Consider the following 26967-nt stretch of genomic DNA (forward strand, 5'->3'; position numbering starts at 1 on the left):
GACCCAGGGTGAGTCTGATGAAAACTGCTGTGTCTGCCCGGTTCAGCTCTGAGATTTTCTCGCATTGAATAATCTCAGAGATTACGTTATGTTGCGCCTCTGTTTAGAAGTGGTGAATGTAGGCTACAGCTCACAGCAACTATAGCAATCATGTAGCCTACGTTGGAAGCAACGCTGTTGTAAAGCGTTCTGTATGTGGCGTGTGCATGCAGGTTACCTTCCCCCCAAACACGCCCACTAACACGGACACATAGGTATACATACAGATACGTCTCGCTTTATTAGATAGATGACAGGAAATACGGAAAAGCATAATAGTTCCACTTTAAATTTAGGGAGGTGGGAGGGTTCATGGAAGCTGGGGAAAGCTGCAAAATTTGGCCTGTAAAAAAAGGCCGTAATACTGCTGAAAACTCCTTGGGCACTGATCTCTATCAGTGTTGACCACAAAGCGGTTTCAGATGGACAAATGACTAGGGCTGTGCAAATAATCGAAATTGTAATCGTGGTTTACGATTTTGGCTCACAAAAAACAGAATAATCGAGAAAAACGATTATTTTGCACATTACCTTTTGCAAGTAAACTCTTATTTTGTCTTATGTTCTGAATGAAGAAAAAAAAATGGGAAAAGTATGGGTTAGGGTTGAGGGAAATTTCACAGTTCAAGGTGTTTTCACTGTTGATTTTTCACAGTTTGTTTTATTTCAATAATTGCAACATCTCTCCAAAAGTCAATGAGTAATCGTGTTTAATAATTGTGATTTCAATATTGACCAAAATAATCGTGATTATGATTTTTTTTCCATAATCGAGAAGCTCTACAAATGACAGAAGTACATTTTAAACAGTAGGACAAAATCAAAGGCAAAGCAGAGAAAGAGGAATTTCTCTTGCCTATGACCGCTGGTTTTCTATCGGTGTTATGTTTCTCTGGGATGTCTAAATAAAAACATGAGCACAAGAGGAGACCTCCTTCACGAGTCTGGTAACTCGTGATGTGTAACAGGAGCTGCTACCTCTCTCTCTGGGTGCTCTATTTCATGATGGGTGCAGGTTACATCTCTGAGCTGGGCCGAGGGGGGGCACGGGTGCGTGTGGGTATGTGTGCATTTAAGTAAGTGTGTATGCGTTTGTTTGCATGCCTAGGAAATATGACGCTGCTCAATCAACGGTAAAGGGATTCTGAGAGTGAGTGTGTGAAACAGAAGGGTGGTGGGAGACGGAGATTGTGTTTTCCATCATGTAGGGTGAATCCTTGAGAAGCTCAAATGACACTACACTTGACCTATACAGGGCCATGCACACACACATGCACGCTCATTATTATTTAAGATAACAGCATCCTCAACAATAGTATAAAAAGAGAAAGGCAGTCTTTGTGCAAGGAGAAGCAAGAAGAGAGAAAAAAATGAATGAGAAGATGACTATTCTGCAGCAAAGCTTTTAAATCACAGCACAGACTCAGTCAATATAGTTTCAGCCACAACCTGTAAAATACCACTCCATAAATATTAAAACAAGCTTACTACAGTTTATACTAGATGTTTTGAATCAGACCTTGGAACTCCTCAAAAGACAGCCGACCAACATCTCTGACATGCCAGAAATCTATCTATCCGATCAGCAAGAATATTGATCGTTCAGGCAATTAATCAGGCGTCCTAACACCTCTAAAACGGGATCTCAAATTCTGCTTGACAAAAGCAGCTCTTTCTAGTGAGCTGCTGTGCTGGATTTAGTCCGATACAAAGCCAAATCATCCTATATGTCATATGACAATTGGAGGTTTTGTCAAATTTGTGACAATAGATTACAATACAATGCATTTTCTGTATGTAGGAATATGAAGACGTGTGTGTGTGTGTGTGGGGGGGGGGGCGCTGCAAACACACACGCACACGTCAGGCTGTGTAGCGGACTGGTGTTTCATCCTCACAGCCAAATAAAGACATGAGCTGGACATTTGGAAAACAGAGAGGCCAGACGGTCAAGACTGTCTGGCCTGGGACAATCACATTTGAGATTCAAAGCAACAGCCGCCATATGTGTGTGTGTGTGTGTGACTCATTCAGGAAAGAGATGCTTCATTTGGGCACTCAGACTAATAACTACATCTAAATCCATGTATGGACAAGGGTTTCCAGTGTGTGTAATAATCTAATCTAGGGCATATCAATTCAGAGATTAAAAAATTGCTACATCTGCAAAGGTGATTTCACTTATTTTGGCTGATTAGACTTCTTCTGTGTGGGACTGTGTGGGACCATATAGACTGTGTTCGATTGACACATTTGTCACGCTACAGTTAGCTTTTTAGTGCATGTCTGGTGACCTCCGTAATTTCTAGAATATAGGTCCACCCAACTTTAACATGGACAGAGCTTTAATCCGCCAAAATAACTGAAAACACCTGTGTGGGTGTGCTACATCTACTGTAAATGGTTGACTTGTATTTGTGTCTGTGCCTACAGTAGGTCTCCAAATCTGTATCAATATGCCTTTTTCAAAGCAGACACTGCATTGTCATGGTAGGAAAAGCACATGTGATACTAATAACAACAATGGCTTTGTTGTATTCAAGTCTCTCAGTGAGCCATGACAGCACGCCAGCATGCACAACACCAGGACCCTGAAGCGGCTGAATGGAATTAGGCCATCATTCATTAATTTTATTATTGACACCTGTACTTTTTCCTCCTCAACCCTATGTCTAAATATATTCTCTGAAAAAGGCATGCTTATATGATGATACAAATACAAAACTATTAGTATTGGCTTCAACAAACCAAATTGAAAATAACAGAACGCCTGATCTGGTCCAGAATCAAAGTGCACCTGCTGTAGATTGCCAATCCTGTCCGTTAACGCTTGATTTCATAGACTTAACCTGACCAGCAATGGCTCATCCTATCACACACACTTTCCACGTTGTCATTAACACAATCAGTCAGTCAGTCTACTGTAGTACAGCTAAGCTCGTAACTTGGCACTTCTTTAGCAACTGCAAAGCCACTTGACCTTTCTCTGTGAGGTTTCTGGTTGCACTCAATACTGCAATGGCTCTATTTTTGTATGAATTATATCCCTGCAGGCCATAAGATGATATGGCAGTCTGTTGTGATATAACTACATTGCAGCTGATGATGTAACCGACTACACACACACACACACACACACACACACACACACACACACACACACACACACACACACACACACACACACACACACACACACACACACACACACATCTAATCTCCTGGTTATAATATAAATTGCTTTTCAGAAAAAGTACTTCATGAAATCTTAAAATACAAAAATCCACTTTACACAGTGCTGCCATACACGTCTGACCTTAACTGTCTGCAGGTAAAACAAAATGTAAAAAAATAAATTCATTATTGGTTACAGTCTGAGCACAGTCACGTAACAGCTGCAACAGTAGATGATACAGCAGGTAGTTGTTTCTACTAGTGTCATTGTTTCATAATCACATCTTGTGTCGGCTTTACCTGATTGTTTAAACTTTTTATCTGTTGTAATTTAAATGTTATTGTCTATTTGCTGAAATGCATGCTGTGCACTAGGCCCCATTAAAAATGAGGGTCTCCCTCAATGGGCCCCGAGTTTGAAATAAAGGTTTGAAATTGAAATTGAAATAACAGGACTTTCTAATTAAATATAGTCTGATCTGTCCCTCTTCTTCAGCCTGTACAGACATTCTGATTTTCAAGAAATCCATATTGTGTGTACAAACTACAGATTTACAGAAAAACGTATAAAAGATGTTAAGCTCTATTTGACTGTCCTTGCTGTATGTCAACCTTATGGCTTTGTACAGGAATAGTGATAAAGGTTAATTTAAGGGTTCAATTATGATTGCAGTGAAAATTTTAGGAGCGCGATGACAGTGTTAGTTGGACACTGGAACAGACAGGCTGGCAAAAATCACGTTGGATAACCAGATGACCTGCCAAATTGTGTGCCTGACGGCCAGCTGAAGCCTGCCACAGTTTCCCCTCACCGCTACCCCGGGGACAGAAGATAGGTAGAGAAAACCAACACTGGCTTCAGAACAAAATACAAGAGTAGAGTACAGTGGAGTGACGAGTACAGCATGACAGAGTGATAGAATCTAATAGAATAGAGTAGAACCTAGACCTAAAACATCCATTAGTCAACTGACGTAAAACTAACCAACTATTTTAATAATTGATACATTTTTAAGGTAATGTTTTTAGCAAAAATGCCACAATTTAAATTCTTCCAGCTTCTGAAATGTCAATATTTATTGGTTTTCAGGCATCTTCCAGCCATACAATGTTGTGCATACTTTAAGGATAGTGACCTAAGACTTCTACCTTGAATAAACCCAAGAAACTGTTTAACCAAAGTGGTAAGTACCAGCATCTTGTCTTCTGACCAATTAAGTTGGTAGATGAAAAAAGTCACAAATCAATAGTCATTAAATACATGACATTTGCTGTGTGTCAGATGATTTGAGTAAAAACTGTTTTATAAATTATATTAAATATATTTAGGATTTTAAGCGAGGTAACGTTAGCCCTGCCCAGCTCCGATGGAAATATAAAAACCCTGTAATGGAAATAATGGCAGTTGCAGCTCTAGTATAATTTAAGTGGAGGTTAGTTCAGACTAAAATATAATGGTTTAAAGTGCATTAGTGTCAAGGAAGTCAGTAACGTTACACTACACCAAAATAGTACAGAGTTAACGTGTGTGGGTGTGTGTGTGTGTGTGTGTGTGTGTGTGTGTTTCGCTCCTAAAAAGGATAGAACCAGTGAAGCTCTATAAAGCAATCTAAAGGCAGCTAATCGTGTAGCTAGCCTCCGTGTAGATGCAGTCACGGTGTTTTCAGACAGACAGTCTTCATGGTTCAGTTAACACACAGACTGTTTTCCTCCTGCTGCTGCTAGCTTATAACATGCTAACTACACCGTAAGCTAGCGTGAAGCTACCGGCAGGCACAAAGAGCCCACACAGCTGGCCCTAATTCTGCAATCCTGATCAATGCTGTCCAAACACAATATGCAGCCGCTCAGTCTTACCTCCTTTACTGCGACGACAGCTTCGAGTCCCCGCACAGACCCAAACTGTGCTTTCCTAACGTGGTTTAATAGTGCACTGAGATAGCCAGCTTTGTCCACTGTCTGGAAGAGATGCTCAGCGTCTGCTGCTGCTCACCGATGTTTGAAGCATTAGCGTTTTCCTTTCAGCCTCTCACTGTAAAAATACAACTTCAGCCCGTTGCCCGTAAACCACCGTGTAAATGCGCCATTACATTTTAAGACGGCTGTTAGTAACGAGAAGATGAAAGAAATGCGGGCTTGCATGTCACTCCAATGAACAAATTAACTAAAAAGCAACAAGATATCACAGCAAAATGTCTCCGTTTAATGTACTTGCACTATAAATCGAATATAAACACAACCACCAAGAAACATAGAAAGAACGTTACGTACCTCTAGTGGACGTTAAACCTCACTACAGGGAAAAAATTACAACGAGTTTGCGCTTTTGCAAAATATTTACGGTTAGACCCCACAGTAATGGACGTTAACTAAACGTGACGTAACAAAACCAGGACCAATTGGCTTCCAGGATGGGCGGGACAAACACAGATAACGGACCCAAAAATCCCTCCGTCTGCTGCATGGATGATAATTATGTGAATTATCTGAAACGTTATGAGTTTTGGTGTATGCCCTACAGGGAGAAGACAATGCCGGCCACCGATGTAGAAATACACTGAAGTAAGGTTAGTCAGAAGTTGCCTTAAATGAAACACCAACCGGTTAGCTATATGCTATTGGATAGCTACTAGCTAGCTGTCATTGTAATGAGCTAACTGACGATGAATGAAAATGATTAATTTGAAATTGATTCTAGCTATTATTAGTGACATGTTGTATGATGTGGTTAACAATACTATGTTTTAAATAGCTAACGTTATTTAACAGCTATTCCAACGTAGCTGTCTATTCTTATAAGTCGGGTTTCTTGCTAAAATGCTTTATAGACCAAACATTCATCATAATTATGTGATGCCGAGTGTCTGATTTTTTTCTGACCTTGTTTTTGTCTCCATTCCATGGATGTCTGTCTGTTTCCTCAGCTGATCTGTCTCCAGTCAGTGAGATGTCTCTGGCTCAGAGGGTTTTGTTGACCTGGGTCTTCACCCTGGTCTTCCTCATCATGTTAGTACTGAAACTGGACGGGAAGGTAAAGGTTTTTTTTCTCTCTTAATACATCATTCTCTTCTTGTAAGTCTTCTCTTTGTTCACCCTATAATAGTAAGTAAGTAGTATAATAGTAATAACAGTACTGTTTACTCAATCAAGATATCCTAATTGTCCATTTACTTTAAATCCTTGGTGTGTTTACTTACTGAATTTGATTTGTGTGTGATTTTTTTTTTCTCCACCTTAGTTAGAAATTGACCCATCACACTGATATAAATGGTGAATAAACACCTTTTGATTATATAACTGGCATAATATTCTCCCTCCAGGTGCAGTGGAACTGGTTCCTCATCTTCCTCCCGGTCTGGGTATTTGATGGCATCCTCATCCTCATGCTTGCCATCAAGATGGCAGGCCGTTGCAAGCCCGGGTACGATCCACGCAACGGCTCTCCAGACCTGCGTCTGCGTGCCTGGTACCTGACGGCCATGCTGCTCAAGCTAGGCTTCTGCCTGACGCTGAGCGCCAAGCTGGAGAAGCTAGCTGATGTAAAGCTGACGTTTGTGTGTATACCACTGTGGACCATGTTGCTGGGGGCGCTGGTGGAGCTGGGGGTGAATATCTTTCCTGAAAGGAGAGAGGCCTAAGAGCGATTAATCATTACACCAACAACAAACAAAAAAATGGTTGAGACTATTTTTGTTGTTGGATGACCAAGACTTTGTGAAAATTGGAGCTTTTGCTTTGGCCTGATTATGTTTCCAGAAGATTGAGGCTCAAAAATGAATCAAAACATTATATTAGTATTCATCTTAAGATAGTGTGTACAGACCTCACAGGAGAATGCTGTGAGAGCTTCAGCATGGCAGGGACTCTCTCTAGCCTGGACTGTCTGTCCATTCATTTCAAATGGTCAAAATAGCTAAAACAATGACTCCATTTTCTTTATAAAGAGAAAATGCCAGAAGGGGATCAACTGTAAATGCATAAGTCTACTGTGAAGCCTACACTAAAAGGAAACATTAACATCCTCTAATGTTTGCTTTTGTCTTGAACTCAAGATGTTCAGTATTGTTATGTATATATGCTAGCACAGCTGCTCTCGTAAAGATCGCCACACAGGGAGGATGTGAACAGTATTTAATTTTGACTCCACTTCCTTTATTTAAGCTGCAGAACATTAACTATCACTCTTGGTACCAAATCATGGAGTGTACCTTTCGTTACATATGCTTTAGATATTGTGTGGCTTTATTTAAGTCACAAACTCATTTCACTCACTTCATTCCTGATCTGTGCAGAGTAGTTGGCCAAATATTATTTCACAAGTTATGAATTTAGAGGTGTTCGGTACAACAGCTTGATTTGGTTGCAATAACATAAGGAAATTGGACAGAGGAAATCAGTTCAGGACATAAAATCATCTTTGAACAACTTGTGATTTTTCCACAGGCTACCCTCTCTACTCTGTACAATGTCTCTTTTGTACCATGTAAATCATCATGTGCCCCATGAAAAGCAGTAAGCTGTTATTACTGTAGATGCAAGGTCCGCAGTCGCTATGAAAAAAACACATTGACATGTATCATGTTAAAGATCATGTTATTACTACTGTATATTAAATGTAATTATTAGGGTGCAAACGTACATCAGAATACTTTCTACTAGCTAGTATTGTATCATCATTGTTTCATATTTCAACTTTATGGTACGGCTGACACTGTGGCATGCATGCCATTTGTTTTGTGCCATTTGATTGTTTATTTCAAATACATTCTTTGCATTATTTTGCACTATGGTAAACTGAAAAGGAATAGGTGTTTTGAGATTGAAAGTATCTGATCATTATTGCACGTCTTTTAAAAAAGTGAATGGATTCTGTATATTAAAAGCTGGGTATTTGTCTCAAATAAATACACATTCAAGTGTTGCCATACTCAGAAAGGTCAAATTATTTGCAGACTATGTAAAACAAAGTATTGTGGGTGGGGGAAAACCCTGCTGGGACATGTTCTGAAATGTTACGCAAGCACAGAGCCAACAGCAGTGTGTTTGTGTGTGTTTGTGTCTAGTCTTTGTCTTTTCGGTCTACATTAGTCTTTAAATATTGTAGTGCTTTTGTGACTTTATAAAATGTTAGTGTTCAGATATTGAAGTGTATGAGATTGATGTTTCCAGTTTGCCCTAGCCATCCTGACACCGCCATCTACAGCAGCAGGACAAATCACTGCGGCATAACATTTTGTGCTATGGCTAGCTGAGCTGCTAGCATGCTAGCTGCTATTGTTGAAAATTCACTAAGCCTGCACTCATCCCACAAAATATAATAATATGCAGAGGTGAAGGCAACTAAGTACATTCACTCAGGTACTTTTTCTTAAGTAGAGTCATGAGGTATTTGTACTTTACTTGAGTATTTTCACTTTATATACTTCCACTGCATTTCAGAGTGAAATATTGTACTTTTTACTCCACTACTATCTATCTGACATGTATAGTTACTGAATACTTTGCAGATACAAATTTATGTCATAGAAACATAAACTTTAAAAACCCAATGCTTTACTTTTGGTACTTTTTCTGATCATTTTATTTAGGATTTTTACTGCAGGTATTTTTTTTATTGTATTGGTACTTTGAGTTAAGTAAAGGATTTTCTTGCATTCAGTGTTTAAGTACAGTGATGATTAATACTGTTCCTAGATAATTAGCACTGGAGTGAGGAGTGAATGCTCAAAGACTGTACAGTCTGTTTTAATGAAATTTTTCCGAGTAGTCCCTCCAAAAATCTGTTTCTCTCATCTACAACTTCCTGCCTCACTCCCACTCTGTTAAGGTCAGCTGAGCCCCTCTGGCATTCCTGCTGTGTGTGAGAGAGTGTAGGAAAGAATGAAAAAAGAGGAAAAAGGCTCGTTTGAGTCTTATTTGACCTGACACACACCAGCCCTGAATTATGGGGCTACTGCATTGTGTTGTTTATGAGTTGCCTGCTCAAATCACGCCTGGTAAAACTGCTGAGGTCATTGCTGCAGACTGAAAGGAGTGGGTGGCTTGAATAACAGCAATACAGAGAGAGAAAACATACTAGGTGGGTATATACAGACAAAGACAGAGGTTTGGCTACTTAGAATTAAAAATGAGTTTTTCTTTCTAGGTCACACAGGTGTCTCTAGTCTTTAACCAATCACACAAACCGAGGTGCTAGTAAGGTTGGTAGCAAAGTGTTGAATGCCAGGTACTTCTGATATTGACATGACACAAACTTTACACCATAACACAGCCAGAACATATTGTCCCTAGCGGGTCTCTCTTGAGAATGAGACCCTGTGTCTCAGTGAGATTACCTGTATAAATAAAGGTTAAATAAAAAAAAAGAATCAATATTCTATACAGAAAGCATAACTACTTGAATGTGAAAAGGGTTGCTTGAAGTTATGAACCCACAGAGTGCTTTAAAGAGCCCCTATTATACTCCTTTTCAGCGTCATATTTATACTCTTGGGGTCTACTAGAATTGATTTAAATACTTTGATGTTCAAAAAACAGATTTTGTTTCTCATACTGCCCATTGCTGCAGCTCCTCTGTCTGAAACAGTCTGTCTGAGCTCTTGGCTCGCCTTCCTGAAAAGCCCAGTCTGCTCTGATTGGTCAGCTGGCCCACTCTGTTGTGATTGGTCAACCAAACAAACAAGCCACTGGGCGGGCTGTGCTTGCTCAGGCAGGACCTATGGTCAGCACATATGAAAAACTGGGCTGGCTTTCTTAATCAGTGACATCACTAATTGATTTCAAAGAGGAATGTGGCGAGGCGTTTTTAGGCAGTTGAGAAAAAGTGCTGTCTGTGGGAGAGAAAGCTCCATTTGGCGTTGTGTTTTGTTTGTAGTTTATACATCTATTGCATACACAAAAAAACTACTGTATATAACACACTAAAAGATGGGAAAATCAAAAAAAAAAAGCATAAAAGGGTCTCTCAGAGCATTGTTTCAGCCACAGCAGACATTTCTAGCAAAAAAGCTCTAAAAACCCAATTGTTTACCATCTATATCACTATATTGATATTAAAATGTCAATATGAAGATATTTAAGGATTGCATTGTGTTTCCGCTGCCCACAAGTGGCAAAACAGTTATTGTAGGTTTAAAGATGCCCTGTGGTGTTTCTCAGCCAAACACATTGTGTATATTAAATCTGTCTAACAAACGTGTTGAGGCATTTCCTTCCTCAAAAAACATTTGAAAATTAGATTTTTTTTTAAATATTCTAAATCCTGCATTGTTACAGTCATGTTGTGGTGCGTTCCAGTTGAACAGAGTTCCCGAGTCGGACAATCATCGGCATCACATCCAACATGGCTGCTCTGAGTATACTGTTAAGCCCCTGACACACCAACCGTCGGCAGAAAGGGCAGTCGGACTGATCAGTCGGCTCCCTGAGGTCCAAAAAGTGCCTTGGAACACACCAAAGGGACGCCGTCTTGAGCGTATGTTCTGCGTGTGCGTGAGATGTAATATAAAAAATGAAAACTGGAAATGACAACGCGTCACGTGGGTCTGGCTTCTCCAGCTGATCGTAATGGCGGCTTGATCGAAAAACAATCTCGTATTTTACGAAAATAGTTCACTGAAACGTGTTTCTGAAAACATTTTAAGCGAGAAATAGGCCATACAGTTGCTGAATCTGTCTTCATTTCAGGTCGACAAAGGTCAGTTTAAAAGATTTTCGTCAGATTTTGAGAGGCGTTTGTCACTCATCCCGCTCGTTATTTCCGGGTTAGCACTCCACCAATCAGATTGGTGGAGTGAGTCCGACTCCCCGCCCTCCGACCCAGCAAGTCAGGTCGGCCAAAATGAAGGCCGACGGCTCCTCTGGCTGACGACGGCACGGAACACACCGAACAGACTCGAGTCACTGACCTCGCCAGACTGTTTGACGGCCGATTATCGGGTTGGTGTGTCAGGGCCATTAAGGACTTCCGTCTTGTTTGCATGCGCAAAATACAGCATAATGTGTTGTTATCAACTAGTATTGCTAACAATGGCTAACCTAGCTAGAGTCCACCTATTCGTTAAATATAATAGTTTTCCGACTTGTTACTGGAACGCGACTTGAGAGGTAAATGTAACGCAGCATTAGCTTGCTTGCGGTTTTCTTCTTCACTGCTATTGTTATTGCATTGCTACATTTGACATGTTATTGCCACCAAGTATTGATCAGCAGAATAGCATGAAACCAATGGCATACAAGCAAACAGGGACACACTCATAAAACCGGACATATTTTTTTCCGAATTAAGGTCCGAAGGGGAGGGACTTCGCCTCTCTATAGCGCTACTAGTGGTCAAAATCTCCACAGTGTACCTTTAGTCTCGCATTGCCAGACCTGCCTCCACAGCGCTGCGGAGGAAAGTCTGGCTAGTCCACACAACATTCTGGGATAGGAGAAAAATGTGCTCTGGTTTATTGGCATTTCTTTATACCAATCACAATCGTCTTAGGCAGTGCTAGGCGCCGGACAGGCAGGTACGGTGCCTCTGCAAAATAGCCACGGGAAGGAACGTGTTTTCGGGGGAACGTGCACGTAAGGGAGGCGAGCTCTGGGATTAAAATGGCTGTTGAGTGTGTGATGCGAATTTGACTAAAAAAAAAAAAAAGATTACTATAATTTGATTGTCGGTTCTAGCTCGGAGGATGTTTCCTGAATCGACTGGAGTTTAGAATGCCAACACAAAGAAAGAGGAAGGTGAGGGACATCCGGCGGATCCAGCAGCCCCGGAACAATCCCGTAAATGGAACCTCGTCAATATAGACTAAGTATCTTTAAACCTCAGCCATCCTGTTTCCCACATGCATAACATGTTTGATGAGACTATTTTGAGAATACATATGAACATTCTTCAAACTTTACTTTTTTCTACATGCAAGTTTTTAAACCACCAGACCGTACCACAACATTTTTCATACACTGAACCTTTTATTAGCTAGGCTCATATTTAAAGTAGAAACCACACTACAAGTTTTTTCCTCTTTACAAAACTTCTTATGTACACTACAGTGCTGACAGTTAAAAATCACAGAAACAAAATAGAAAAACAAACAAACCAAAAACCTTGAGATAAATATATTCTGTGAAAACAACGTAGCCCCTGAAGACTTGTTTTGTTTTCAACCATAATTTTGTCACATTTGTACAAAAAAATATAGAAGTTCCCGTCAGGTTTTTATTTTTTATTTTTTGTAACATCTGAAAACCAAAAGCATAAAAAGAGCTGCAGAGCGCCTTGCAACTGGCATTAAGTGCTTAATCGTCACCTTCTCACTCCCCAAAGCCACAAAGTGAAGAGTTCTGTCTCTGGAATGAAATCCTGACAGGCTGGTGGTAAGACTAATCATGGAAAACAACCCTGTTTTTAGGGCATCGTCCCACTGAACCACAAAATGTGACTCATCCCAACTTATGCCGCAGAAATTTTGGGAGAGTTTTCAGTGGCTTTAGAGACCAATTTAAGGCTTTGCTTTAATTTTCTAGTGAAAACTTAAAACTCCCAAGAAAGGACAGAACTCCTTCTCTATATGGCTCTGGACCATGTAGTAGTTCACAGTTAAGGACAGGCACTGGGGAAATGTTGTGGGCTACATTAGCAAGTGGGCTGTACTCCAGTATTGATAGTAAAATCAAGACATCAATAACAAAATAAAATCAAGTTTTCAAGTGAGACAGAAGAGTCTGATTCTAAAATCAGATATCCACCACTTGGAGAAAAATATTAATAGTTGTGGCTAAAACAGAATTTCAATAATTTATGGTACTTTTTAAAACACAAAGAGGTCACTCCAGTCCTGGTTGATAAATAAGACATTTCAATAGACATGATGCTCCACACTGTACAGAACTAGACTTCAGTTAAATAGATAAATAGTGCTTTGGGAATGAACTCGACAGTGTACCTGCTGTGTTTTGGACACAAATAATAAAAACAATTGTATCATGTTAGTCTGAGGCCTGAATGATTAACGGAATAGTCTTGGAAGAAACTGAATTGCCCTGTACATCTGACATAATTAGTATCTCCAATAATATCAATTGTATTTAAACAGCAGTGGATATATCCATGTTACAAAGTGCTGTTATGAGTCACATTTTGGAAGTCTTGACCTACTGCATCTGTATGATATTGCTCTGCTCATTCTGTTATTCTTTTCCAGATGCTGTGAGATCAAAAGGTAAGTCATGGCGAGCTCTTAATGTAGCTGCATAAGTACTAATAATATAATGCTGCAGATTGAATATTTCAATGACCCTGAACAATTACCTAAAGGTAACTAAGATTTAGGATTGTTTTTAGGAGACCAATATGTTCGTGGATGTGTGCTGAATGTTTTTTTTTTTTTTCTTCCTGAGACTCTGAAGGCCGCTCTGTGCAGCAGCCTTGGCTTGGGTCGAATTCATCCTTGGCTGAACAGCAAGTGCTCTGTTTCCAAAATTAGGAGACCCTGGTACACATCCAACAGACACTGAAAAACACAGCAAGATTACACTTAAGAGCTCTGCCACTAGTGTTGAGGGCTACAGGTACAAGATAACCGCAACACTTTTAAGGAGAAGTTTGACATTTTGAAAAATATGCTTATTCAGGTTTTTTTTTCTTTTTCTCAGAGTTAGATTGTTTCCACTCTGACGTCTGTATGGTAAATATGAAGGTGAAGCAGGTTAGCAAGCTAGCAGAATCCACCTACCAGCACCTCTAGAGCTCACTAACTAAGACGTACAGTAGATGTAGGAACAGTAACTTGTAACTAGTCTCGGCTTGTTGCCTGGCTTCTTACAGAGCTGACAAGACTCCAGTGTTTCCAGTCTTTATGCTAAGCTAAGCTAAGATAAGCTAAGCGGCTGCTGGCTCCAGCTTTATATTGACTGTGCAGACATGAGTGGTGTCGATCTTCTCATCTAGTTCTCGTCAAGACAGCAAATACACGCATTTTCCAAGATGTCAAAATATTCCATTGAACTGTGACTCTTTATGATGCTACTGTTTACTGTAGCTTACTAAACTTATAATTGACATGGGGGGGGGGCAATAAAACACTGGAAAAGTCCTAACATGATTCAATAGGACATCGCTGGCTTTGTATCAATAGCTTTGAATTCAGAATACAGATACGTGCTGTCACCATTTCAATAATGGGGAAATGTATTTAGATTTATATTCTGCAGATTATTGCGGAGCATTATTGCTCAAAATACAATATCAGGGAAACATACTGTGATATACTGTATTGATTAAAATGAATCAATACAATACAGTAGAGGAAATGTAGAAATATTACATAAATACAATAGTGTATTGTATAATATCACAATTTGACCCATCACAATTCCAGAAACAGTCTTGGGCACAAAGAATATACTAGAAAAAAAGCCAGAAAAATGGAAGCATTAGCTGCAAGTTTCACAAAAAGGTCATCGTCCTAATGACCTTTTTTCATATAAATATCTGACACTAAGTCTGTAAAAGCCTTCCTTCCTACCTCTGATGGCTCACTTAAAGAAAAAACAGAACCAGACAGCAGTTTGGCAGACTGGGGAGCTCATTCAACCCTTGATCCTGAATAAGATCTTCTTCTAAGTCAGAACTGGTGGAGCAGTACATAACTGAAGGCATACCGAATAAACTGAAAACTACCAATAAATGCAATCAATTCTCAATATTTCTGACCCAGTTCAACCAACGCATTCAGTACAATCTAAACGAGTCAAAAGGTCTGGGGTGAATAAAGTTCGACTTCATAAACTACGGTACTGTGTGTTCATACCGATACACTACACCGTCTTCCTCGATATTTCCTTTGTACATCGTTTTACAACATCACAACCAAAATAAAACCTTGTACTGCACATGTACAGTCATTTAAAAAAAACAACATCGTTATGTACAAAAACGACTATAAAATCGGGTTCGGCCCCTCTTCATGCTTTGGGGGAGGGAGGAGGACAGAAGGGCAAGGTTGCGGGGGGAGAGGAGGTGGAAGAGAAGGAGGAGGGGGAGGCGGTGTGGAGGAAGGAGGAGGAGGCAGGTGAGGGAAAGACTGAGGCTGGTATTGCGGCTGTAGCGGGTAAGGGCTGGGGGGTTGAGAGAGGAAAGACTGAGGGGGGAGGAAGTGGTGAGGGGAGAAGTGGGGATGCTGAGGGGGGAAGTAGGTGTTGGCATGCGGGGCGAACTGGTGATGGTGAGACAGGTGCGGAGGAAGAGACTGGGAGCCGGTGAGGGGAGTGTTTGCTTGATGCGGGGAGGCGATACGGGGGGGCTGGTAGTACGGTTGGGACTGGGCGCTGATGTTGGCTTGGTGCGGGGGATGCAGGTGGAGCTGGCTCATGTGAACTGAATGTGGTGGTGCTTTCTGACAGAGGTAAGAGTTCAGGGGTTGGGGCTGTGCAGGGAGAGGGGGATTGGATAGCGGATTTGGGGGGAGGACTGGAGGTCTGTGAGGAAGATGGGAGTGTGGCAGGAGAGGGGAGAAGGAGGGGGGAAGCATGTGAGGGAGGTGAGGAGGTGGGAGATGCTGGGGTGTGTATTGCTGCATGTACATCCCTTGCCTCCCGGTGTCCTGTGGCGGAGGCATCTGTGGCTCCACAGACGTCCTGGTGTCCACACTGTGAGTCCATCTCTCCTGGAGTGTTTGTGTCCGAAAGTCTGTCGTGTGTGTGTGTCTGTCGTGCGTGTGTGTCCGTGTGTCGGCTTGTGAACTCGCAGAGGCGTGTGCTTGTACATCCGCAGCCGGTGACCCGCGTGAGGCTCGAACCTCCGACTGCGCCCATGTCCGCGTGTCTGACGGGACATCTGGCTTTAGGCGAAGTGAGTCTTTGTCTTTCGGCCGGTCCAACTGAGGCAGCCGGGAAGTCGAAGAGACGGTGGAAGGAGGGAGTGGGGAGGGACACGAGTCCACTGCAGGTTTGGGACTGGTCAGGGAAGATATAGCGGAGGTGGATACGGAGGAAGATGTGGACACAGCAGGAGATGGAGAAGAGGTAGAGGATGGATTGGGAGCAGCAAAAGAGGAGTGCAAAGAAGTAACGGCTGAAGACGACAAAGAAGAGGAAGACTTGGAGATGGGTGATTTAGGCGCTGAAGAGGCGGGCCTTATACTGGAAGACGTCATTCTGCTGTCCGAATGATGGTGATGATGAAGGTGCTTTGATGATGCTGCTTTGAGTTTTGTGTCCTGATGAGGAGGATGAGGGGCCGGAGGGAGAGGCGAAGGTGATTTATTCTTGCAGAGAGGATACGCTGGAAGTTCTGCTTTCACCTTTGCAAGAGGTGAACCCTGTCGTTTGGGTTTCCCTCCTTCTTTTAGCCTCTCCTTCTCCAACTCTTTGTCTCTAGCGCTGCTCATGTTCCAGTCTACTGAGAGAGCGGGCTGAGACAAAAGAGGTGGAGGATTCTGTTCTTCATTTTTGACAGCCGGCAATGTCCTGTTTACTGCCACAACCTCCACGTGCTCTTCCTTTATCCTCTCCTTCACTCCTTTCTCAGCCTTCTTTTCTCTCCTCTCCTCCACTACCTCTTCTTCCCCCACTGTTTTCCTCTCCTTCTCCTTCAACTTAACCTGCTCTTCCTCCTCCTCCTCCTCCTCCTCTTCCTTCCCCTCCTCCTCCTCTTGCTCCTCTGCGTCTTCCAGGTGATATTGTCTTAAGCGTACGTGCCATGCCAGGCTGCAGACAGACGACACGGTCTTAAACTGGTGGACCACGTTGCGAGGGATGAAATAGATGTCATCGTGGCACAGGCGGATGCGTGCGTAGTGGATGCCCTCGCGACGCAGCTGGTTGAGTTTGGCATCATCCACCCACTGCACGCACTGCAAAGAGAGTTTAGATAGAGGAAATGAAGAGGAACACTCCAAAAAATTAAACCTCCATATTTTGACACTGACATGCGTTTTAAACGTCATTATCAGAAGAAGATAATAAGTTTTCTTCTTTTTTATTCTTCTTTCCGACCTTTGTTGATTACAGTAAATGCATATTTTGAGATAAAGGTGTGTTGTTGTAAAACATCCTGAATCCTTAGTTAAATTGTAAATAAAGAAAACTAACCCATCCTTCCTTTGTTCCAGACAAGTTCTCTAACTTACTGCAGTTCAACTTTGCTCCACAACGTGGCAGCATCTACATCAGATTCATTTACCTTTACACCTTACCCAGTATGAGATAGCAAGTGTTGGTAACACTGAGGAATAACGGTCTCATTTGGGACATAATAAATGTATGAGCAGTGGCATGCCTTCTGTGTGTGTGTGTGTGTGTGTGTGTGTGTGTGTGTGTGTGTGTGTGTGTGTGTGTGTGTGTGTGTGTGTGTGTGTGTGTGTGTGTGATGTTAAAACCTGAGACAGCGGAGGTTCGTATAGGTCCAACTGCAGCCTCTGGACTACATGAGGGAAATCACCAGCGTGGAAACACACGACGTCTTTGGTTACACGAGGAGGCTCCGAGCTGACAACAAGGGAGGGAGGGGAGGACAGAGTGAGAAGGATTACGTGATACGTCTTGGGAGAGTAAGCTGTATAAACACTGAGCGTGTGTTGCTTCTAAAACAAATTAACGCCATCACTACCTGTACCCCAACAGTGCGATCACATCACGTTGCTTCACCGCCTACCTTTCTCCGGCCTGTATAGCCTTCAGCACCCCCACGGCTGCTGTGGTTTGTCGCTCAAAGCCCTGACCGATGTGATCGGCGTGGGCTCGAGTCCGATCCTCAAATAGCATCTCTCTGGGCTCGCTGGTCCGGGGCAGCGACTGCAGCAGGTTCTTCACCTCGTTAGTGGAGCTATGACAGAACAGAAATAAAACGCTGTGAAAAGTAGAAAGACACAATAGTGTCCACACAGTTCTACAAAGATTTCTCTCCTGTCTCTGCTTCCCTGCTGTCTATCTAAAGAAGGAAATGACTAAAGGTGAGTAGGCAGCTTTGTGATTTTTTTGTTTCCTGTCTGCTGTGGCAAAATAAAAGCACCAGACAGGCTGCCGGTGTTGTTGTGATCTTTGTTGACTTGCTCATTGATGTAATCCAGATGCCACAGTATGACACGAGGAGCAGAGAGGATGTTAGAGAGGATGAAAACTGCATTAGTATGGATATGAAAAAACATTCTTGTTTGTGTATTCAGGTAGTTTTGGAGCATTTTCAGTAGGGCTGCAACAATTATCATTATCAATTAATCTGCTGATTCTTACCTAGATTAATGGTTTGGTCTCTAAAATGTCAGAAAATAGAAGAAAAGAAGATGGCCCTAAGGCCCAAATTGACTTATTCAAATGTCTTTATTTTTTGTCTGGCCAACACCCCAAAACTCTAAAATATTCACTTTAATATCATAGAAAACTAAGAATATCTGCAAATATTCACATTTTATAAGATGGAACCAGAGATTTTTTACTTAAAAAATAACTTAAAATGAATCGATTATTAAAATACCTGCTGATGAATCAACTAATCAATTAAGTGTTTTAGCTCTACTTTACAGCAAACCTAATTAGGTGCTTCACAGCATACCAAGGCTGAAACAATTAGTTGATGATTTTGATGATGATAATAATATACATTTGTGTGTGATTTATGATTATGGAGCCTAAATGACATTTGTTCTTAAATGTGAGAAATCTGCTGCTTTTCTCCGATTTGTGTCACTGTTAAGTGGGAAAGTAGGAAAATGCTATTATTTTCTAACATTTGATAGACAAAACGATTAAGCGAAAAAATCATCAATATATTAATCAATAATGAATAAAATCGTTAGTTACAGCCATAGAGCGGTTGGGATGTAGAGGATGAAAAAGCTTGTTCGCATGACCTTTATTAAACATCTGTGTGGTGTATTCAGTGAATGTCCTAACTAGATGTTTCACAGCACACTGTAAAAACATATTCATTGTCTGCATATATAAAAATGATACTTTATTTTTTTTTTTAGCTACAGACCAAATATTTTTTTCTTCCAATGCAAATTATTTTGTAAAAAAAAAAAAATGGAAAGAAAAAGTGCTGGAACACATCCACATACGGCCACACTTGGCTTCATGCATACAGCATACGGAGAAGCTGAGGCATAAAAGCATAAGAAATTAGCTGTGTTGCCAAACAATAGAAGTACTGCAGTCAGCTCACTACTGGATCAGTGACTCACACTGGAGCTGCAGCCAGATTCAAACAAGAGTACAAACACACACTCAAAGAGTCTGTGAGAGATTCCTTCGAGAGTGTTACACAGACAGAACAGCAGCGAGACTACCCGTGCTTCATTCATTCAGAGATAAGAGGAGAGGTAGGAGGTGGTGGAAGACGGAAGGAGCAGAGAAAAAAAAACACACACACACACACACACACACACACACACACACACAGAGCTGTGTCTGAGCTGACTGCAGGCTGACAGTAATGAATGTAAAACCAGGAAAGCTTGTAAGTGAAATACTGAAAAGAAGAGAGTGTAAAGGGAGGAGTACTGCTGAACGTGCACATCTAGAGCAATATTTGAAGAGGGCAAATGTCTCTGCACCAAGTCGTCAGGACAGACTCCTGTGCATTTATGGGCAACTGAAGTCAGTGGGAGAAGGGGAGAGAGAGAGAGAGAGAGAGAGAGAGAGAGAGAGAGAGAGCGAGAGAGCGAGGAGATGACAGAGGGAAATGGGGGATAAAGAAGGAGAGAGAGTTGGGGAGTGAAGGGATTGGGCAGTAAAAAGGAGTGTAAACACTTAAAGTAAATCTTAAAGCTGCAGCACACTGAAAAGGTTGTTCATCACATTTGGGTAAGTACCTTGTTAAAGAAAACTTAAGATTCTCAGTGTACTCCATGTTCACTGGAGGCTTCAAGTTTCCATTTAAATACTACTTAACACTTGTGTGAGTTGCATACTGGACTGAAAAAGCATGCTGGTAAATTCACGTCTTAAACTCAGATTAAAGGTAAGCGCAGAGAAACGTTCCCTCTTGTTAAAAAAAACAGCATTCCAATATAAAACTCAGCACATACATCATTCTGCACAGTGAAAGTAAAACATCCAAGTGAAGTAACAGTAAGCACATTAAACACATTTTTTTACTGGAGGGGGAATTTAAATGTCTAGTTTTATCCAAAACAGAAAAATAACTCGCACATCTATAATGTGAGAAGTTTTATCCAACCAAAAATCCGAAATCTAAAGATATTTAACTCACAATTATATAAAATAGAGAAATTCCTCACAATGGAGAAGATGGAACCAGAAAATGTTTGGAGTTTTTGCTAAGTTATCAAAATAGCGGCTGATTATTTTTTTTTGTCGCCCAACTAATTGACTAATCGACTAATTATTTCAACTCTACTTGAGACGAAGCAGGCTGGGGTTTGACATCTTGCTGACAGCCAGCCGGCTCTCGATGGAGTCATGTTGTTCGTCATTCGTCATGCCGTCCGTATCTAAACAGGAACAGTATGCTCTGCGTCAGACCTCTGTCCTGTTTGTTACTGGTGCTTGCCAAGGTTGCTGCTCTTACTATGCAATTATTGTAAATCTCTGGAAGCATGGTGCTCTTTCACTAAAAAGCTGAAATATTTTTGGTTTATTTTCATCGTCTGACCACTATAATCAAGCTGAATTCTCAGACTGAGAGTCTCGGTGCCGTCAGAAACACGTAACAGCTCGACCTTTTCACTGAAACCACCAAGAAAAAGAAAAGAAGCACTGTGAAGAGATGTTCCCCGCACACAAGCCGCCTTCCTTCAACACGACATACGGTCAAACTGCAGACGAGGTCTTGCTGCAAAAAAACATCACGTCCTCCCTTTCTATGCACTTCACAAAACGTCTTTTTTTAAAACACACTGTTTTTTTGTATTTTTCTTTAGACACACACAGACAGACATAAACAAAAACACTTGCACTGCTCTGACATATTCTATTTGCTTTCTTTAAACACTTTCGGAGTTTCATGAAGATAACACAGTAACTCAACAATAAATCAACTTAAAGCTGGAAAGAGGTCAGGAGCAGGAACAGATCGTAAGAGAAACAAAGAGATATTTAGAGGTAGCTGAGGACAGAGAAACGTGGGAGGAGTGAAAGAAAGAAAAGGAAAGAGGAGGAGGAGATAGGGAAAGAGCAATTGAGAAGAGATGTGGAAGCAAAAAAGGGGAGGAAAGTAGAAACGTGCACCTTGGTTTGTAGATGTCATTTTGTATCCATATCTCATGGTGATTTATAATCAAGTGATGGGATGAGATAGAACACAGAAGAAAGAAGAGAAAGGGATAGTTTAACCACCTCTCTCACTATCTATCTATCCATCCATCTCTCCATCCATCAGTGTCTCTATAAAAAGCAGATTCTTTTCAGCCCCAGTTGTTACACCATTCCAATTTAAACACTGTGCACCAACTGACGCATAACATGTAGACGCAACGAAATGTACGTCTGACTGAATAAAGCTTTCTTATAGACAAAACAATCGACTAGGGCTGCTAACAATTCTTTTCCGTTCTCAATTCGCTAAAGCTCAACCAATAGTCTAAAGATATTCAGTTAATGATATAAAACAGAGAAAAGCTGGAACCAGTGAATGGTTGATGGTTTTTTTGATTGAAAAATGTATTCACTTTGATTTTCTCCAAAAACGACTAATCTTAGTTTTAAATTAAGAAATTGTATATCATTTTTTAATCCCATAATGCCTCTATTGATGTGACTACCAATCAAACAGAGAAATAACTGCTGATGGGAGTAATGTGTGTGTCGTCCCATGCTTGGCTGGCTGCCATGTGAAGTACAGTCAGTCAGTCAGTCAGTCAGTCTCTCTCTCTCTCTCTCTCTCTCTCTGTCTCTCTCTCTGTCTCTCTCTCTGTCTGTCTGTGTGTGTTTGTGAGACAGAGCTAATGTGGGAGCGACAACAAACAGAGAGGGTGTAATTGCCTCACCCAGCGCGGCGCGGCTACAAAAAAAGCTTCATGCTGCTACCGCGGCTGCTGCTTCAAATGTGTGAGTGTGTTTTGTTAGTGTTTTTCATAATCAGTCCTCGTGGGCTGTGCTGAGAGTACAGAGGCAAGCTGGATCAATAAGGTACACACACAGCAGATACTTGTAGTCAGTATAAACATTCATAGAGACCAAAATCCCTGCCAATTCTGTCTCTGTCTCATTGCAGTGGAGGATCCAAAATAATGTCTGGCTTCATTTCTGTACTCACCGTCTTCTTTTAAAAGGGGACTTTGGTATATCAGCTACAGGTATCATTTGTTCTCCTGGTCTGACCCACATTATAGGACCGTCGTCACTCTCTGTGGGATCCATCCGCCTCAGACTGGAGAACGTTCCCCATGGAAGAGTCCGCTGTAGCCAGGCAGACAAAAAGAGAAAGAGAGAGGGGAAAGAAATAATTCAAGCAGTATGTTAGTATATCCCTCATGTTTTTAGTTAACCAATTCAAGTATTTTAGTTATTCCAGAGACTCCCAAAAAGAAATCTCATGCGCAGAAATTGGCCCCACTGGCAAAACTTGTCACTGGCACCCGAGATGCTTCAGAGGGTGCTGATTCAGAGCCAAAGCCCTCGACAGATGGAAAGTGCCAGAGGATGTGCGTCTTTTGATATTCAGCATACGACGCCACTCCCCCACACTGCATGCAGGAGATTTGAAGTGTCAACACAGAATGGCAAACAGAAGAAAAGCTTGTCACTCCTGCATTTCAGGGACAGCAGTAAACACAGTATTTTGGTGGTCTGCTCCTGCACACACACACATTTTAAAAGAGAACCAAGTTCCTGAACTGAAAGCTGGAAGCTGCATCAAATCGCTCTGACACACCAACTTAAAGTCTCTTCTTTGCCAGACACCCCTGTGAATATTATGTGTGATGTTGATGTTTGTGTCAGGCAGCATTTCTCCATCTGTTCAGCTTGTGGCATTTCCAAATAGTCAGTGGTATAAATGCGTTAACATATTTGGGAACATCTAGTTTACTCTATACCTCTGTCACTTGCCCATTCCCTATGCATCCACCCATTCTGTTGCTGTGTAGCATTACTGCCATTCATCCTGTCCTGACTCACCTTCAGAAAGGGTGACTCCTCCAGCATGCCAAGGAATTCTGGGAAATAATCCCCGACCTCCTCGTCCACAGCTCCCACCAGGCTGATCTGTCTCATTGCCCCGGCTCTGTACGTACCATTACTGTACGTTTTCTTCACCTGCAGCAACCACGGGAGAAACACAACATTAGACGATGATATCAGAATCTTACCTTAACAACACAACAGGAAGGTGAGATTGGTTACAATGTTCAGGTCTTAACAAAAATATAGTTTTCTTTTATTTATTTTTTTAGGTGAATCTGGAGAAATTTCATAGTTTTAAATCTTAACTTAAAAAAAATGTTTTATATTATCCTATTATTGAGTTGCTATGGAGCCTAAATGCCCCAATTGTTGTGAGAAGGGGGGCATGTCCCAGTGTAATTTCCCTCCAGTGGTCCTGAATTCCTTTAACATTCTGAATGTAATTAAGCACACTTGATATTTTTGTCAGTGGCTTCCAGGGCAGCGTCTCCCAACCTTTTTGGCTTGTGACCCCTTAAAACAAAGCCAAGTCTAACTGCAATACAATCCAGAGGACCAATAAACTATACATTGACATGGAAGCTGTTAATTAGTGTGTGTGTGTGTGTGTGTGTGTGGGCAGCTTCACTTGATGTTTCTGCTCCATGGGTGTGGGTGTGACTCAATAGACTGTTTGCTGCTCTTCACTTGGCTGACAGAGCATAGTGTGTGTGTGTGTGTGTGTGTGTGTGTCTGTCTGTCTAGCACGTGCCCCATACACTTGGCCCTCAACAGTCTCTTTGTATGTGTGTGTGTGTGTGTGTGTGTGTGTGTGTGTGTGTGTGTGTGTGTGTGTGTGTGTGTGTGTGTGTGTGTGTGCGTGCAGTACGTGCAGCATGTGGCCTGCATGCTGTACTCTTGGCTGACCAGGATGTGTGTGTGTGTGTGTGTGTGTGTGTGTGTGTGTGTGTGTGTGTGTGTGTGTGTGTGTGTGTGTGTGTATTGGCCAGATCCTTGGCTGGGTGCTTCTAGTGAGTCACCACTTGACAACAAACAGAGATAGAGATAGAGATAGAGAGAGAGAGAGAGAGAGAGAGAGAGAGAGAGAGAGAGAGAGAGAGAGAGAGAGAGAGAGAGAGAGAGAGAGAGAGAGAGAGAGACCAGAGGGAGGAGAGAGCAAGGATACACTGGAGAGAAAGAATGACGAAAAAGAGAGACAGATGGAGAGAAGTGATGAGAGGGAGAGAAAGTTTGGGAAGACAAGCTTTCAAAAAGACAGAGAGAAAGAAGACAGAGAGAGAGAAAACATGGAGAAACATGAGAAAAAGTAAAAAGCAAAGATGTTAAAGAGGCAAAAAGGAGGGAGGCAGAATGTGCTAAAAAGAGAGATGAGGGCAGGCTTGAGAGAATGGGAGGTGAGGGAGAAGTAATGAATATGGAAACAATGAATTGGGAAAACACTGAAGGTGAAGGTGCTCGGCAGCTCCCAGGTGTGTCCCTGAGCAAGGCACCAAATCCCAAAACAGCTGCTCAGAGGCCAATCATGCTGTAGATCACGACAGCCATTTCCCCAGGGTGTTGCTTTCAATAAGGAATTGTTGTTGGTCTGGTTTGGTTATTTAAACAAGCTGGATAATTAGCAGAGAATGTCCATAACAACTGGATTACGGGGGTCAATGACAGTGAAATGTTCTTAAAAAGTTGAGCTCAAAATAACAACTCATCACAACAGACAGGATTAAGTGACACAGCTAATTACAGGTGTTCATAATCCGCTTTAGTCACTGTAATGTTTAGCTAACAAAATACTTCAACATTTGTCGAGACTATAACCTGGCTGATACTGAATTTGTAAGGCCGATATTGATATTTGGGAGTCGTCATTCAGCCCATAGTAATTTTGTTTTTACCATAAACATAACGTAAACAAACAATCTTGATCCATATCCACTTCAATTTTTCTTTTTGTTTTAAATCTTTAAAAAACATTTTACAGTGTAAAAATCTACTCATCTGTGCTCTCTAATCTAACAATGTAATGGAAATAATGGCATTTCTGTCATTACCAATTAATGTTTCGATTATTTATACAATTCATTTAAGAACTGTTAAGTCTATAAACTTTCACAAAATACTTAAAAATGCCTGTTGCAATTTCCCAGAGCCCAAAGTGACATCTACAGACTGGTTGTTTTGTTTAAACAAACGACCAAAAACCAGTAGTATAAAACAGAGAAAAGCACATTTTTGTTTGATAAATGATGATAGATTATCAAAATTGTCCATTAACTACCTGTCCATCGACTTAACTATTAATCGACTAATCGTTTCAGCCCTATAGTATGTAGAATATGCTGCGAGTCCTCATTAGATGAAGCAACCTGTTCACACTGCAGGAATAGGTATAAAGTCAGGGACCGTGTTGTAGCAGTTTTGTAAAAACTCGCCCGCTGCTGTAAAGTGTTCTGCGTGTGGCGTCTGCCTGTGACGTACGTGTACACACACACCAGTTTGTTTCACTATCTTTGTGGGGACCAATCATTACCCTAACCATCACAACTAAATGCCTAACCTTAACCCTTACCCACACCCTCACCCTAACCCTAACCTAATTCTAACCCTAATCCTAAAACCAAGTCTTAACCCTCAAACAGCCCTTTAACCTTGTGGGGTCCAGCATTTTGGGCCCCACAAGGCTGTGCAGACCCCACAAGTATACTGTATTCCCCGGTTTTTGGACCCCACAAATATAGTAACACACACACACACACACACACACACACACACCTTTATTAGATAGATAAATCAGCTCATCATACATAGACAGGCCGAGCCATGTGGCGTTTGTTCACTTCATTTCACTGCATCTGTGCCCCAACACTGGGTAATATCCTCCTAAGATGATGACTAAAAGCTTAAAATACTACCGCCACACCCGTAAACACATCACAACTTTAAATAGTGTGACTGAGTCAATGACCTAGATACTGAGAGGAAAATGTGTTTGTGTGCACACATGGATTCAAATGCCTTCATGCTTACAAGCGTTTGTGCATCTCAGCCAGTATGTGTGCATCTGTGAGTGTATGCTTCATCTTCCTGCATACTTATAACTGTGTGTGCTTATGAGCGTCTATTTTCTCTTCCTGTGTATCTGTGAGTGTGTTTACACTATGCATAATTTAAGAGCAGAATAACCCCCACGTTGTTAGCAAAGAGAACAGTCTCACTATCACAGGAGGAGTATTAGGAAACACCATCTCTGCCTCAAACAGATACATTTACCAGTCAGGGACACAGACACACACAGACACACACACACACTTTCTCTTTAATAAGTGGAGGCAAACAGAAGGAAACAGGAACTGCGACAGACTTCCTCCGAGTGGTACTGTTCAAGACGCTATAGTACTTCCTCGCCTCTGTGTACGTGCATGTAGACACACTCAAATAATAATAAATAAGACCAACATCATATTTGTTTCTTTTACTGCTAAACTTGTTAATAAGCTTCATTTAAAAAGGGTGTAGGCTGCACAAAAGCATAGGACGATAAATTCCAACAAGTCCAACAATAAAAATTCTGGACACAATAGAATAGACAAATCATTTTTCCTCCATCTAAAATGTACTGCATCTCATTTGGTATTCCAGACCCGCAAATTCACAAGATTAAAGAGCCGATATGATTATATA

At 41.4% G+C, this 26967-nt stretch overlaps 3 protein-coding genes across 9 annotated transcripts in view; 1 reads left to right on the plus strand and 2 right to left on the minus strand.

Moving 5' to 3' along the window:
- Positions 1–5325, minus strand: part of LOC116059992 (putative homeodomain transcription factor 2) — a 43162-nt gene extending 37837 nt beyond the window's left edge. For all 3 annotated transcript variants that reach the window (XM_031313298.2, XM_031313299.2, XM_031313296.2), the window contains exon 1: positions 5071–5325. The gene's annotated coding sequence lies outside the window, so the exon portion shown is untranslated. The remainder of the gene's footprint in view (positions 1–5070) is intronic.
- Positions 5326–5584: 259 nt separating this feature from the next.
- On the plus strand, positions 5585–25712 carry LOC116059993 (transmembrane protein 60-like). Of its 5 annotated transcripts, XR_004896082.1 has the most exons (5): positions 5585–5780; positions 6153–6244; positions 6534–7024; positions 19684–19691; positions 25703–25712. XR_004896082.1 is itself a non-coding variant. In XM_031313300.2 (3 exons), exons 2-3 carry the CDS (start codon positions 6161–6163, stop codon positions 6849–6851), a joined length of 402 nt encoding a protein of 133 aa, XP_031169160.1. In that variant the 5' UTR covers positions 5585–5780; positions 6153–6160; the 3' UTR covers positions 6852–8148. The 5 variants fall into 5 exon arrangements, 4 of the variants coding, with proteins under 4 accessions (XP_031169160.1, XP_031169163.1, XP_031169162.1 ...); XM_031313300.2 differs by lacking the exons at positions 19684–19691; positions 25703–25712 and having other exon boundaries at positions 6534–8148; XM_031313303.2 differs by lacking the exons at positions 19684–19691; positions 25703–25712 and having other exon boundaries at positions 5600–5775; positions 6138–6244; positions 6534–8148.
- The window catches only part of LOC116060142 (actin cytoskeleton-regulatory complex protein pan1-like), a 37931-nt gene continuing 23351 nt past the window's right edge, over positions 12388–26967 (minus strand). Inside the window, exons 5-9 of the mRNA XM_031313576.2 lie at positions 23287–23424; positions 22424–22566; positions 17861–18031; positions 17586–17694; positions 12388–17060 (exon numbers count right to left, since the gene is read on the minus strand). Coding sequence (XP_031169436.1) covers positions 15147–17060; positions 17586–17694; positions 17861–18031; positions 22424–22566; positions 23287–23424 — 2475 coding nt within the window. The 3' untranslated portion in view covers positions 12388–15146. The remainder of the gene's footprint in view (positions 17061–17585; positions 17695–17860; positions 18032–22423; positions 22567–23286; positions 23425–26967) is intronic.

The sequence above is a fragment of the Sander lucioperca genome, chromosome 20 (genome assembly GCF_008315115.2).
Source record: "Sander lucioperca isolate FBNREF2018 chromosome 20, SLUC_FBN_1.2, whole genome shotgun sequence".
Taxonomy (NCBI): Eukaryota; Metazoa; Chordata; class Actinopteri; order Perciformes; family Percidae; genus Sander; species Sander lucioperca.

Excerpts from the sequence above, each read along its gene's own strand:
- LOC116059993 (XM_031313300.2), top strand. The coding sequence starts at position 6,161 with ATGTCTCTGGCTCAGAGGGTTTTGTTGACCTGGGTCTTCACCCTGGTC. Across the intron at positions 6,245-6,533 it reads TACTGAAACTGGACGGGAAG|GTGCAGTGGAACTGGTTCCT; the intron begins GTAAAGGTTTTT and ends TTCTCCCTCCAG.